This window comes from Amia ocellicauda, chromosome 8, assembly GCF_036373705.1.
Source record: "Amia ocellicauda isolate fAmiCal2 chromosome 8, fAmiCal2.hap1, whole genome shotgun sequence".
Lineage (NCBI taxonomy): Eukaryota > Metazoa > Chordata > Actinopteri > Amiiformes > Amiidae > Amia > Amia ocellicauda.
In genome coordinates this window covers 3549730-3563236 of record NC_089857.1, presented here as the reverse complement: position 1 = coordinate 3563236, position 13507 = coordinate 3549730, and the positions used below count along the sequence as shown (strand labels likewise).

The 13507-nt window shown below is 38.1% G+C and overlaps 1 protein-coding gene across 1 annotated transcript; it reads left to right on the top strand.

Moving 5' to 3' along the window:
* The first annotated feature begins 1321 nt into the window (after positions 1 to 1321).
* Positions 1322 to 13276, top strand: LOC136755201 (uncharacterized). The gene is made up of 6 exons (XM_066711686.1): positions 1322 to 1409; positions 1870 to 1979; positions 4227 to 4380; positions 5660 to 5772; positions 11736 to 12158; positions 12536 to 13276. The coding sequence occupies exons 1-6, from the start codon at positions 1322 to 1324 to the stop codon at positions 12920 to 12922; spliced, it is 1275 nt and encodes a 424-aa protein (XP_066567783.1). The 3' UTR covers positions 12923 to 13276.
* The last annotated feature ends 231 nt before the right edge of the window (positions 13277 to 13507 follow it).

Below are 13507 nucleotides of genomic sequence, written 5' to 3'. Positions count from 1 at the left end.
AGCAACATAATCTGTTTTAAATTGAAAATAAAATAAGATACCTTTTCCCTTCTGGCTACTGGAGGCTTTGCCACCCTGCAGATTTCTGTGTTATTTTTGCGTGACCTCAATAAAATGTTTTTAAAACATTCAAGAATAAACAGAAATTCTAGTAATGAGACCTCAGGACTAGGCTTTCTAAAGACAGGAGCAAAACGAGAGAAAACACAGGCCCTTCTGATAAAAGAAACCTCCTACTATGAGAATGTGCTTGGAATATTTCTACTGGAATAGATTTCAGATGTTGTGGGTTTTGTAGTTATTTAACCAGCACCACTCCCCTGCATTTTAAAGTAATTCAAAGTTAATCTTGAGATCAACAAATTATGTGATACACTCACCCACAAACTTATATCACAAACTAATTACAAAACTACCTAACAAACTACCTGAAAACCCTTTTCAGACAAAATGACATTAAAACCTTAAAAAATATATATGTAATGATGAATAAATACCTATAATGTCAACATTTTAGAATTATTAACCCAGCTTTATTACATTAGCCAAACTCTTATTTCAATCAGACAAGTGTTTTGTCTGATCTGAGATTTTGTCAGATGTACAAAATAATATTACAAATGTACTCCTTTCACATTGAAAAATACTTTGTTAAGAGCAATATAGGCTTCCTTATGGATTATTATACATTTATATAATCATGCAAATTAACATGACTGAATACTTTACATAGTCTGTACAATAATAAATGTGTATATTCATAAAATAAAATATATAAATTATACCTATGTCAGTTTTTATTAAATTATCTGTCATGAATGTCTTGCTAGTTATATTTCTGTCTTGGATTTGCTTGAATGTATACAACTAACCTTATTAACACCAATCACACTTTTAGTCATAGGAAATGGTTGTTTGTTTGTTTTTGACTGTAATCATACAATATAATTCATTTACTTTTGGTTCTTTTGCTGTGTTATAAAGGTTGTCATTTGATGATGGTCTCAAGTTGCTGTTCACAACACACTAAAATGAAAGTATGTCCTGCAGTTATAACCTCTAGCTAACTAGAACATTACGTCTCACTGAGAAATCTCCTGACTATTCTAAATTCTGAATTAAAACTTGTAAAAAGATTATAGTCTACATGTGGTGCGATTGAGAAGATTATCTCATTGTACTCATCATGGCCTTCTGACACGACTGTTGTATTGGTGTTTACAACTACATCTCAGCCTAAATAAAATGTAATTAAAGTCTTTAATGCTGTTGAGTACATACATACCCAAATAATGTATATCCTGAGTATAAGCAAACCCAGATGGCTGTGTCAGGGCTCTTCGCCACTGCTCTGTATGGCCCACCTCCATCTGTGGCATGTCTTTATGAGTGTGCGTCAAGGATGGGATGTAACATCTCTGAAGAGCATCCAAGACTTTTCTATTGTGAACCACGCCATCCTATTGCTCAATTCAACTTGGAATGTTTTTTTAAAGTACATACATATATATTTATATTTAATGTACATAAACTGGCTGTATCAGAGGGATGAACAATGACTATAAGTATCTATTAAAGCAGCATGTATGTAGTTTCAGAAGGGGACAAGTTAAGGCAAGAGCTCAATTTAGTTTGATATGTTTCCTACACTGGAGATCTGTATTTGCATTTGTACGTTCTGGCAACTAAAAGAGATTTAAGACCAACGTGGATTTTTAAAAAAAATTATTATTATTAAATTTGCCTTTAATTCAAAATGAAAAGCTTCCTTGCTCTCAGGACTGTATTGTAATGCTTTCCAGTTGTGGTTCTCTCACATTCAGTGGCCTCATTATGAAGCCTGAGATTGTGGTTTTATTCTCCCTACAGATAACGGAGAGTTGTTTATGTGGGGCAGAAACTGCCATGTCATTGATGGGAACCAACCAGCATCCTACAAATACTGGAGCCCCGAACAAATCTACATTGGAGATGAGAGGGTATCCACAATCAGCTGTGGGTCGTGGCACATAATGGCCCTTGCTTGGCTTCCTGCAGGTGAGAGGTGTCTTACACTATAGTTCCCACTTAGTGCTATATAAGGTTTTCACAGCACTAAACTGGCAACTTATTTTATTCATCTTTTTTGTTAGTTAGCCTAACACTTTACATTTAATTACTTTCTGTTTGTATTTCACACTGAATGCATTTGTTAAATTGATGTAAACACTGTTATTTCGCAGTGTGTATGTATGTGTGTATTTTAGTTTTCTTCTGTCATGATATTTACAAATTGCCAGTGTAAGACCAGACCAATGGCATTTTTAAAGTCTAAAAACAAGGTGGCATAAGCATAAGCATTATAAACATTAAAACAATAATTATGGTGTCAGATAAATCTCTAATCTCATTTTAGATTGCAAAAAAAATGTTTCCTCCCCACATTGGTACCTGTAACCAATATCGTATAGCAGAATTTGGTGTACAGCAAGTTTTTTGGGATGTGTTCAGTAGTGTTTTGATCATTTTATTGATCGCATTACAGTATCAGCAAACATCATCCATGCAGACTGACTTTGATGACACAAATTATTCTGTACACATTTATGAATGTCTTAGTTTACTATAATTTGTAAGGTCGCTTCAATGCACAGGCAATCTGATCAGGCTGTTGCTAAATATGATCTGATTATTTCAAAGGTTTTCCAGCTGGTTGTAAGTCCCGAGGTCTTTTGTGGATTTCCTGCCGATAGAAATGAAAGTTTAGCAAGGCTTAGCAGATTGGGTGCGACTGTTCTGAAGAACATAAGAAAGGTTACAAAGGTGAATTGATCATTTGGCCTTTCTCGCTCATTTGTTTGTGGTGGTCTTGTCTGTATGCAATAACAAAACACAACTTAGCTGGGCTCTGGGTGGGACAGAATTCATTACAGTATTATATAGGTACTTTTCTTTTATTGGAAACAGAGAGAGAGAGAGAGAGAGAGAGAGAGAGAGAGAGAGAGAGAGAGAGAGAGAGAGAGAAAAAAAAACATTATTAATGTAAAACATTCTTTAGAAAATCAAATTGCATCCAATCATGCGAAAGCTGCAAAGAGAATGTCACGTTTTTGTTTCTATTTTGTTTTGTTTTATGGAAGAGGGGAGGCGTTTAATCAGTCTTGTGGGATTTGAGTTTGTCTTTGTGGATAAAATTGGCACAAACCCTGTCTCTTTTAAGACTGGTATTTGTGTTCTGACTGTCCTTGAAATAAGTTATATAAATGCATTTATTCTCCTCCCAAGACTACTTAAAACAACTAAAACATTCAGATATTTAGATAAATACCAAAAAAAAGCAAAAGAGCTGTTAACACTCTATTTAATTTGTCTACATTTTGAAATTCACTCAAATTTTTTGAAACCCCAAACACATTCCTCTCATATTGCTACATGACTATGAAGACAGATCATATACAATTTAAATATTTACCTTCTCTGCTCTGACAGGAAATAGCTTCCCTTGAAACTAGCACCGGGACAAATTTATAGCAAAAAAGATTTAGGATTGGGAGACGTTTAATTGATGTGAAAGGATAAGCTGAACAAAGCAGTGTTTAAGGTCAAATTGAGCATTTTAACTCTTAAGTCAAGGAGGAAATCCATTTATAAATGTAATGTAATGAAAGTCTTCTTTGGCCTTTAGCACACAAGAAGGAATCTTTCACTCATTTGCTGTTTGACTTACTGCTAAATTGTGACATGACGTAAATTAATAAATAAGTGACTATTGAAAGAGCCTAAGGAGGAAAAAGATTTACAAATTCTCTCCTGAATGGTGAAGTCCTTAAATCTTTTCAGGAGACAGTTGAATGCCCCCACCTCTAGGTCTGTCATGATGACACAAGAAAGTAAAGGTCTTTAAAGAGATGTTTGGTGAAGGGCTTAGCGTCACTCAGTGCTATAATCTAAAATTCAGGAGCATAACAGCAGCAGCATTATATCACAAGTGTAATCGTTAATTCCTCTTATGAAGTTGGCGTAGGTGCAGGGCGCTAAGGTTTCTCGGTGCAGGTTTTGCCTGAAAGGATCAGCAGCACCTGTGGTTTATGTTTGCAGGAGTGTGTGTGTGTGTGTGTGTGTGTGTGTGTGTGTGTGTGTGTGTGTGTGTGTGTGTGTGTGTGTGTGCGTGTGCGTGTGCGTGTGTGTATGGAGGGATGGATGTGCATGTGTGTGTGCTTATACGAGTATATGCACTTGTGTTCCAGGATCACTGTGCCTTGGAGCTCTTCCCCCTCCTACCCACCCCCTTGAAGGAGAAGCATGTGTTTCTAAATAAGAATGGAAGGAAAATCGAACCCAGGCTTCTCTGTTTATCAAACAGCAGCTCCGTCACCCAGCCAGCAAACATGCTGCAAATTGGTGACAACTGAGAGCCCCTGAGTCTGCCGCGAGCGGGGAGAGCTGCTGTTCATTTTTATTACCTGTGTCAGACAGAGTGTGGTGCCTAATGTCGCGCTGTACACTTTCGTTACCTAATGGAAGGCAGCGGCCTAAATAACGATAGAAGCCCTGTTGACTCTCTTACGTTTGTATCCTGTGATTCATTCAGAAGAGCAAGAACGTTAACTACCAAAGCAGCATGATTAATCTCTTCCACTGCCCCCCCCCACCTTCCAACTGTGTCAGTCAGCTGTGAAGAAGTAAAATGTTTTCATTTCCAATGCATATCACATACTTTCAGCTGACACACCGAGTACGTCAGAGATTATTTCCTGTGATTTTGTTTTGATTTCTGTTTGTGTTCTGAGGGCAAATCTATGTTGCAAAAAAAGAAATACAGCACTCTGAGTAAACTTTAAGTAAAAGGCAAATAAAATTAATTCTAAAAGTGTATATATTGCCTTTATTTGTTGCTCCTTTTCCAGACAGTTATCTTAGGCCTGCACACAGAGCATCATTAAAAGTGAGTCTTGCAATACCGGACTAGCATCTCAGCCAAATTACTGTTTAAACAGAAAAATCATTAAACCCCTGTTAAAAGTATCTACTTTAGATAATAATCCTTTAGATTATGCTGTAATGTGTTTCACAGCTGTCGAACACATCAAGACAAACCCCTGTGTAAGAGAGGGGTGCTAACTTATTATTGTTTTATGGGCTTCAAGCTGGAAGCTGCAACAGGAGTAAAGTTGGGCCAAAGCATACACAACTTTATTCAGTGACAGCTTCAACCCATCCCTGAGTTATCTGTTGAAAATCGCTAACTTTGTGAGACACAATACAATACAAAATAATTGTATTAAATCCGAATGGTGACTGAATTAAATCTGCTCCAATCCCACCTGAGCAGACAGTGTACAGTCTTTGCTAGTACCAGAATTCCAGGTAATAATAATTATTTAATGATAATGGTTTTACTGATCAATCAATGTGTAGAAAAAAACTATCATTTTGTTTTTCAAAAGTGGCACTTTTAGCTTGCCTGTAGTTTTCAATGACCCAAATCCCAGCTTTGCCCGATAGGTGTTCGTGGTAGGTCTTATGGGGTTGTGGGGGTGTTGCAAAGGAGCAGGAATAGAGAAAGAGAGAAACTTGTGTGTGTATGTGAGAGGGAGAGAGAGACGAGCACTCCAGCGCTTCTTGGTAACTCTTTAAAGTGCTGTGCAGCTGCTGATGTATGTTTGTGCTGGCATTGCAGAGAGGAGCCCTGGGAATAAGGAATCTGATTTCAGAGAAACTGGAGCTAGCTTCAAAGAAGACAGAAACTATCCCCAACTGATAGAACTTATACCAAAAGAAAACAGCAATGAAGTAAGAAACGCACCCCGGCACTATCTCCTTTTACTACGGCATAATCCCTTTTAAAACGGTCTGGATAAATATAGTCCCCTCCTTTTCATGATTTCAGCGACCCCACACACTCTCATCCCCCATCACCCACCTTGTGTCAATCAGGTGTTTATAGTCATTTACTCCTGTGATGTTTTTCTCTAATATTTTCACTGCTAACTTGATTTAAATTAACTTATTTTTTTTTCCATGAGTGTATTTATTTGAGTTTATATGTATGTCTTTATTTATTTATTTATTTACTCATGTTTTTGTTTGTTTGGTTTTGTATTTTTAAAGAGGTCTCAGATGAATGGAAAAATACATGATTAAGATAACACACACGCGCACACATGTTAAAAAATAAAGTTAAATAAAATAAATGGCCCATATTTCTGCTCCACTTTCAGAACTGAAACATTTGCTGGAGTTCATTAACTAGTCTGTTTCCAGCAAGTAAGCCTCCTGAATTATTTACACAGAAAATCCCACTTAATTGGTATCAAGTTTTTAAATGGGGTCAAATGTTGTGGTGCAGTTTCATGTGGCTTTTCTTTTACCCCTACTTTTAAATATTACATCTGATGTATTGCTCAGTCAACCTTTATTGATTACTTTTGAAGTGCGACAGGAATGTGTGATGAGAATCTGAACTGTAGAAATGAAGCAAATTCACTTTATCACCTATCTGCTTCGTTACACCATTATTGGGACAACATGCTAATGGAAATGGGTAGAGCTTGGATTGTGTTTAACCACAGCCTCCAGCATTCAATGAGATGGTATTAGATTTAAGCCCCTTAATAAAGCCAATTAGAATTATACCATGAGGGTAAAAGAAAGTAACCCTATCATGTTGTGCTGCTTATACTGCCTTTACTACTAAGAGACTGGGAACAAAACTGTGTGACTAGGGATCTGGACCAGCTTACAACAAAGAGACGTTTCATATCTGGTTTTATTGGCTATACAGTTTAACCTGAGGCGTCACAAGAAAGCCAGCACAATGTCATTAATTAGACTTTTGACAGCAGTGAAACATCCCACAACCTATAAACAAAGTTATGTGGAAAAATGTTCTTAAAGTCAGACTTTAAGAAATGCCACTTCCGGCATTCTGGCACATGAGCACCACTGTGCCCGTCTGCCACAAGACACCTCGAAAGCCTCTGTGCCTCCCACTCACCTTGCAAGTTGTGCCAAGAAGGTTAGTTTCACCAGTGAATATAACTGTTAAAAAGCTGTCCTGTGGGTTAACACATCAATGTATTATACTAGGATGTATTAGAAGGAAAATAATTAATAGGGCATGCAAAAGGAATGAATAGCAAAACTAGCAATAATTATTATTATTATAATTTAAAGGTAATGTTCTACACTGGAGGTTAAATATAAATCTGAAAGCATTGGGGGCATTTGTATGGTAGATTATTAGAGATATGGGGGACTGAAAAAGAGGAAAACCAATGGTCACACTTTAAAATAAGGTGCTGTGATTCCCCATGAATTAATATATGAATACCACAGGATTAAAACATCAATACCTCATGCATCTGAGTTCTGATATTGAGCACATGAACCCTAACCCTGTTATACATGTGCTTAATCAGATGGAGTGTATGACATATTCATATGTTAATCCTGTGTTTTTAATATATCAATTCATGAGGAATCACACCACCTTATTTTAAAGTGTGATCCAACAAACAGGCCTTTACATTTTGCAGTGACTTTCATAATCAGGCACATTCAAGACACTGAATAGTGCATAAAAAGGTGAAAAAACGGGGTGGCTCAGGAATGGGAAACTACAGGTATTCAAGTAAAACTCAGGAGCTGGTCTATTTACAAGTTTCCTGAGAGTCCTATTAAAGGCCCTTATTACTTATCCACTGTCCAGCCCTATCTGACTGGTTTTACACAAGCTCCCTCACATGTAACAAATTCTGTGTACCACATTCTGCTTCCACAAAGCTTTAAAAGGTACAGTCATGCTACCCCTACCCCAGTCTTGCACACAGGAATTCATCAAAACATGTGCATTGTGTACTGATACATATTTCTTTACTCTTTTGACCTATCTCAAGTCACACAAGGGCTTTCAATTGAAGCCCCACTGGTTTTATTTGAAATCAAAATGGTTGATCCTTCACAAAAAACAGGGTAGTACAGAAAGGTGTCCATGCCTAAGAGGTTGACACCAAACAGGCTAATACCTAACATGGATACTTTAACCAGAAGCTGCAGTGAACTAAACTGAATGGATATATGTGGATTGAGAACTGATTAATGGACAGAATACAGAAGCAAGTGACGAGTAGTAAGTGGGTTCTGGAGATTCTGAATGTCTTTCTGGGAAGTAGAAATCAGACTGGCAATACATAAAAATGCAGGTCTCTTAGTAGTGACCTGATTCAAGCAGCTATGACTTCCTAGAGTTTGCTGGCTGAGGTTGTTGGGAATTCACCTTTTGGAGTGGAAGCAACTTGGGGAAACATGGAAGCAGCCAGACTTATTTGTGTTTGTGAATCAGGCAGATCAATTCAACCAATGGGCTGGACGAAGTTTGCCCAATGAATTCTAAACTCTCATTTTAGTTTTAGTAGCTTGTTTTTTATGACTAGATCATGAAGTCCTTTACCATCAGGCACAGCATGAGCTGCATTTGATCCCTAACATTTTAGCACAGGAAAAATTACACATGGGGTATGAAGAGCCAGCAGGCATGTTTAAAGACAAAACTGCCTGTTAGAAAACTGGATGACCTGAAAATGTATGGAAATATTTTCTAGGAATAGAGGGTTTTCACAAACATATACAGTGCCTTGCGAAAGTATTCACCCCCCTTGGCATTTTTGCTATTTTGTTGCTTTGCAACCTGGAATTAAAATGGATTTTTGGGGGGTTTGTATCATTTGATTTACACAACATGCCTACCACTTTGAAGATGCAAAACATTTTTTATTGTGAAACAAACAAGAAATAAGACAAAAAAAACAGAAAACTTGAGCATGCATAACTATTCACATCCCCAAAATCAATACTTTGTAGAGCCACCTTTTGCAGCAATTACAGCTGCAAGTCTCTTTGGGTCGCTTGGCACGTCTTCTAGCCACTGGAATTTTTGCCCATTCTTCAAGGCAAAACTGCTCCAGCTCCTTCAAGTTGGATGGGTTCCACTGGTGTACATCAATCTTTAAGGCATACCATAGGTTCTCAATTGGATTAAGGTCTGGGCTTTGACTAGGCTATTCAAAGACATTTAAATGTTTCCCCTTAAACCACTTGAGTGTTGCTTTAGCAGTATGCTTAGGGTCATTGTCCTGCTGGAAGGTGAACCTCCATCTCAGTCTCAAATCTCTGGAAGACTGAAACAGGTTTCCCCTCAAGAATTTCCCTGTATTTAACGCCATCCATCATTCCTTCAATTCTGACCAGTTTCCCAGTCCCTGCCGATTAAAAACATCCCCACAGAATGATGTTGCCACCACCACCATGCTTCACTGTGGATGGTGTTCTCAGGGTGAGGAGAGGTGTTGGGTTTGCGCCAGACATAGCGTTTTCCTTGATGGCCAAAAAGCTTAATTTTAGTCTCATCTGACCAGAGTACCTTCTTCCATATGTTTGGGGAGTCTCCCACATGCCTTTTGGCAAACAGAAAACGTGTTTGCTTATTTTTGTTTTAAGCAATGGCTTTTTTCTGGCCACTCTTCCATAAAGCCCAGCTTTGTGGAGTATAGGGCTTAAAGTGGTCCTATGGACACCACTTGGAATCTCTGCTGTGGAGCTTTGCAGCTACTTCAGGGTTATCTTTGGTCTCTTTGTTGCCTCTCTGATTAATGCCCGCTTTGCCTGGTCCATGAGATTCGGTGGGCGGCACTCTCTTGGCAGATTTGTTGTGATGCCATATTCTTTCCATTTTTTAATAATGGATTTAATGGTGCTCCGTGAGATGTTCAAAGTTTCTGATATATTTTTTTTTTATAACCCAAGCCTGATCTGCACTTCTCCACAACTTTGTCCCCTTTTGGAGAGCTCCTTGGTCTTTATGGTGTCGCTTGCTTGGTGGTGCCCCTTGCTCAGTGGTGTTGCAGACTCTGGGGTCAGAACAGGTGTATATATACTGAAATCATGTGACAGATCATGTGACACTTAGATTGCACACAGGTGGACTTTATTTTACTAATTATGTGACTTCTGAAGGTAATTGGTTGCACCAGATCTTATTTAGGGGCTTCATAGCAAAGGGGGTGAATACATATGCACGCACCACTTTTTAGAGTCATTTTTTTCATTTCACTTCACGAATTTGGACTATTTTGTATATGTCCAGTACATGAAATCCAAATAAAAATCCATTTAAATTACAGGTTGTAATGCAAGAAAATAGGAAAAATGCAAAGGGGGGTGAATACTTTCGCAAGACACTGTAGCAGGTTACAAACATACAGCTTTAATTTAAGCTCAGTTCTTTCTGAGAATCCTCCCAGTAGCCACATTGTGGCATCTTATGAGGGCAAGAAACACAATGAGATGCTTATGCATGTTACTGTGAACAGCTCAAATATGTCCTCGTTTCATTTATTTTTGTTAACGTAAATCAGCACTCCAGTAGTATAAAGTGACACATCTTCATTTCCTTTTCCACATTCTGAAAACAGGTGTGTTAACTTATAGGAACAGTTCAAGTTTTATGAAGAATGCCCCTTGCCTGGTATTTTACATTGCCGAAAAGTCTGTTCCCCTTTAATGTGTCATGATGATGAAACTATAAGAGTCTATCAAGGGAGTTTGGGGGTCATGAGTTTAGGAATGGACAGCACTAGTCCTCCTTTGGCATTTCTGTTCCCAGGTGTCAAAGTGGGGGAAAAATTGATGGATCATTGTCCCACAGTGCTCACTAGAACTGTAATGAGGCCAGGTGTATATTGCTCAGGTAGAATGTAGTCCTCTAGTGGTCAACCTCACAGCAATATCTGTCAACTGCTCCCTACAGCTCTATTGAGACTCTGGCTAAATAGAGAGAGCTCCACAGATGTATTTGTCTTCCATATTCTTCACTTGTGTTTCTTTGTAGTTTGATCAAAAGGTTCAATTTGGTATTCTAAACGAGTGGGGGAGGAGGGGAGGGGCACAATGCACTATTAACTATTTGTTTGCAAAAGCCATAATTATACAATTCTATATGTATTTGGCGATTTCCTTTACCTAAATATGTGGTGTATTTCTGTATATCCCAATATTAAAAATGTATTCAAATGTATAACCTTTAAATAAGCTTGATTTTAATTATTTATAATTAAATATGTTGTATTGTGTTGAATCATATTTTTTAAGAATTATTCAAGCCACTATGATTATACTGTATGTGCTTAATTAGGAAGTGGGAAATTATTTGTATTAAGAGTCCTGGGTTTAATGAAATTTTCATGGTTTTCCACTCTCATTTTTAGGTCATCTTTACATCTGTTGTTCTGTTCTGTTGTTGAAGGGTTTTTTGGCATTTTTAATTTTCAATTTTGTCTGTATTCTTTTCACCTCTTTTGATTAATTTATATTACCCTGGAGTGACTGTTTTGCCATAGACTGTTCTGAATATTTGTAATTGCTTTAAATTCCATGATAATATATTGCTTTAGTCTTTGTTCAAAGGTTAAATGTTATTTTTAACAGCTGAAATGTTTAATGCTATTTCAGTATTAACAGTCTGTTAACTAAATCTCTATTGGGTGAAAGAGAATCTAATTATTCCATGTGTAAGAAAAAAATTATGTCAATAGTGTCTGTTTGTCTAATGGCGGCACTCATCTGGTGCTTATAAAGGCCTTAGAGCACTGAGGAGCAGTGAAAAGGCTGGTTTTGAGACAGAAATCAAGCCTGAAATGCAGACAGGAGAATGTTAATGCTTGTAGCATTCAACTTTGTACCTGATCCTGCTATTTCAGATGCACTGCACTGAACTCCTGGATCCTGTGAATCACGCAGAGGTTTTGATGAATTCCCAGTCTCATCCTGAACCTCACAGTGAGCCCGAGAACGCTCCATTTGATGGCATGGATAAAACAGACCTCAACAGAAAGAATCATTCAGATGGTACAACAGTTCAAGATGCAAGTGCTCTGTCTGCAAAGGAAAAACAAGGAAATAGCTACTCATCAATCAAACTACAAGAGGGGGATGGCAGAGTCGTTATTCCCGAGGGAGGGCGGTTCAGAAATAAGCGAGTCTTCAACTGTCTGCATTCACCTCTCATTCCAGACGGCTCCTCTTGTTTGTGTAGTGGGGATGCAAATTTCTCCAGCACATTGCTGAAGCCGTCAAGGAGGCCCATATCCGAATGCCGACCCCACAGTGCAGGCAGCGGACAGGTGAGCACAGGGGTCCTCAACTTTTCCAACAATGTCACTCGCGCTCATACTTCACTGTGAGGCGAACTCCTGTTTTTGCATTTCTTTCTCACTTCTGCTTCAAGATTGTGGGGCTGGTGCTCACACACTAAGCCTTCGGTAAAAACACAAGCACATTAATTTGGTGTAACTCAGCAATGTGAAGTAAGGTTATTGACCATAGCATGGTGCTTTATTTTTATATATACTGCCCTCTGTAAATGCAAATGCGCTTGTCTTCAAGTAACAAGTTATCGCAATACACACATAGCCATAAAAGAACGTAATACATGTATAAACCTTGAGCAAATACTGTTGACAAACAACCTGCCAACGAGAGTGTGATCTTGTTTTTGTAGTGGATCAGCAGAAAGCCTTGGGATTGTGACAGTTCTTCCAACATGGCTTCTTCTGATGGAGCTTGCCTTGAATGTAGCAGTGTCCCTGGCAGGCTGCCCAACCACATAGTCAGCGGTAGAGTCAGACATGAGGGGCAGCAGCCGCGGCCTCCGTGTCAGAGCAAGGTCTGGATGACTCGGCACCTTTCACCTTTAACTTCTCACCCTTCAGCTCCCCGCCCCCTCTCCCCACTCATTGTGAAGCTAAACCCTTCGGAGAGGTTGGCCAGCCACCCTGTTTACAAACAAGCAATCTACTCCTCTGGAACAGCATGGAAGGACATATCCAGGTCACCCGACCCTGTTTTGTCACAGAAGCGTCCGACTGCAGAAAGAGGCCAACAGTAAAGCCGAAAACAGTGACCTTTGACCCCCAAGGGGATTAAGTGTTTGAATTGAGTTCTCTGTCAGGCGTAAAATCTTCATGTGGCCATAAGAAAAATCTGGATTGTAGAGGCTTGTTTTTATTTACAGCTCATTTTAAACAGGATTTATTTGTTACATTTTGGTTGCAGTGTATTATTAGTAGTAATAGTAGTAGTAACAGTAGTAGTAGTATATACTACAAATAATAGTCATATGTATTTGTTGGCTTTTACAAAATTACTACAATAAGAAAAACATATGTATGGTATAATCAACATTTCCACCTATTCAAAATAGTTTTCTTGACTAAATATTAAGTTCAATCCCAAATTAAATTCTGCATTCTGCCTCTGTCACTTGTGTGTGATCAAAACATAATATTTAAAAATGTCTAACAAAATCAAATAAATCCCTTCTGAACAATCTTCCTGATATTTTTATTTCTGAATGTTAAATTATTTTACATTGCCCTATTCAGTAGAAGGCTGTTAACTGCTCTTAATTTATAATAATTATTGTATAGTAATATTTTTGCATAATCCATATCTGACATGATTGTCGAGGTTC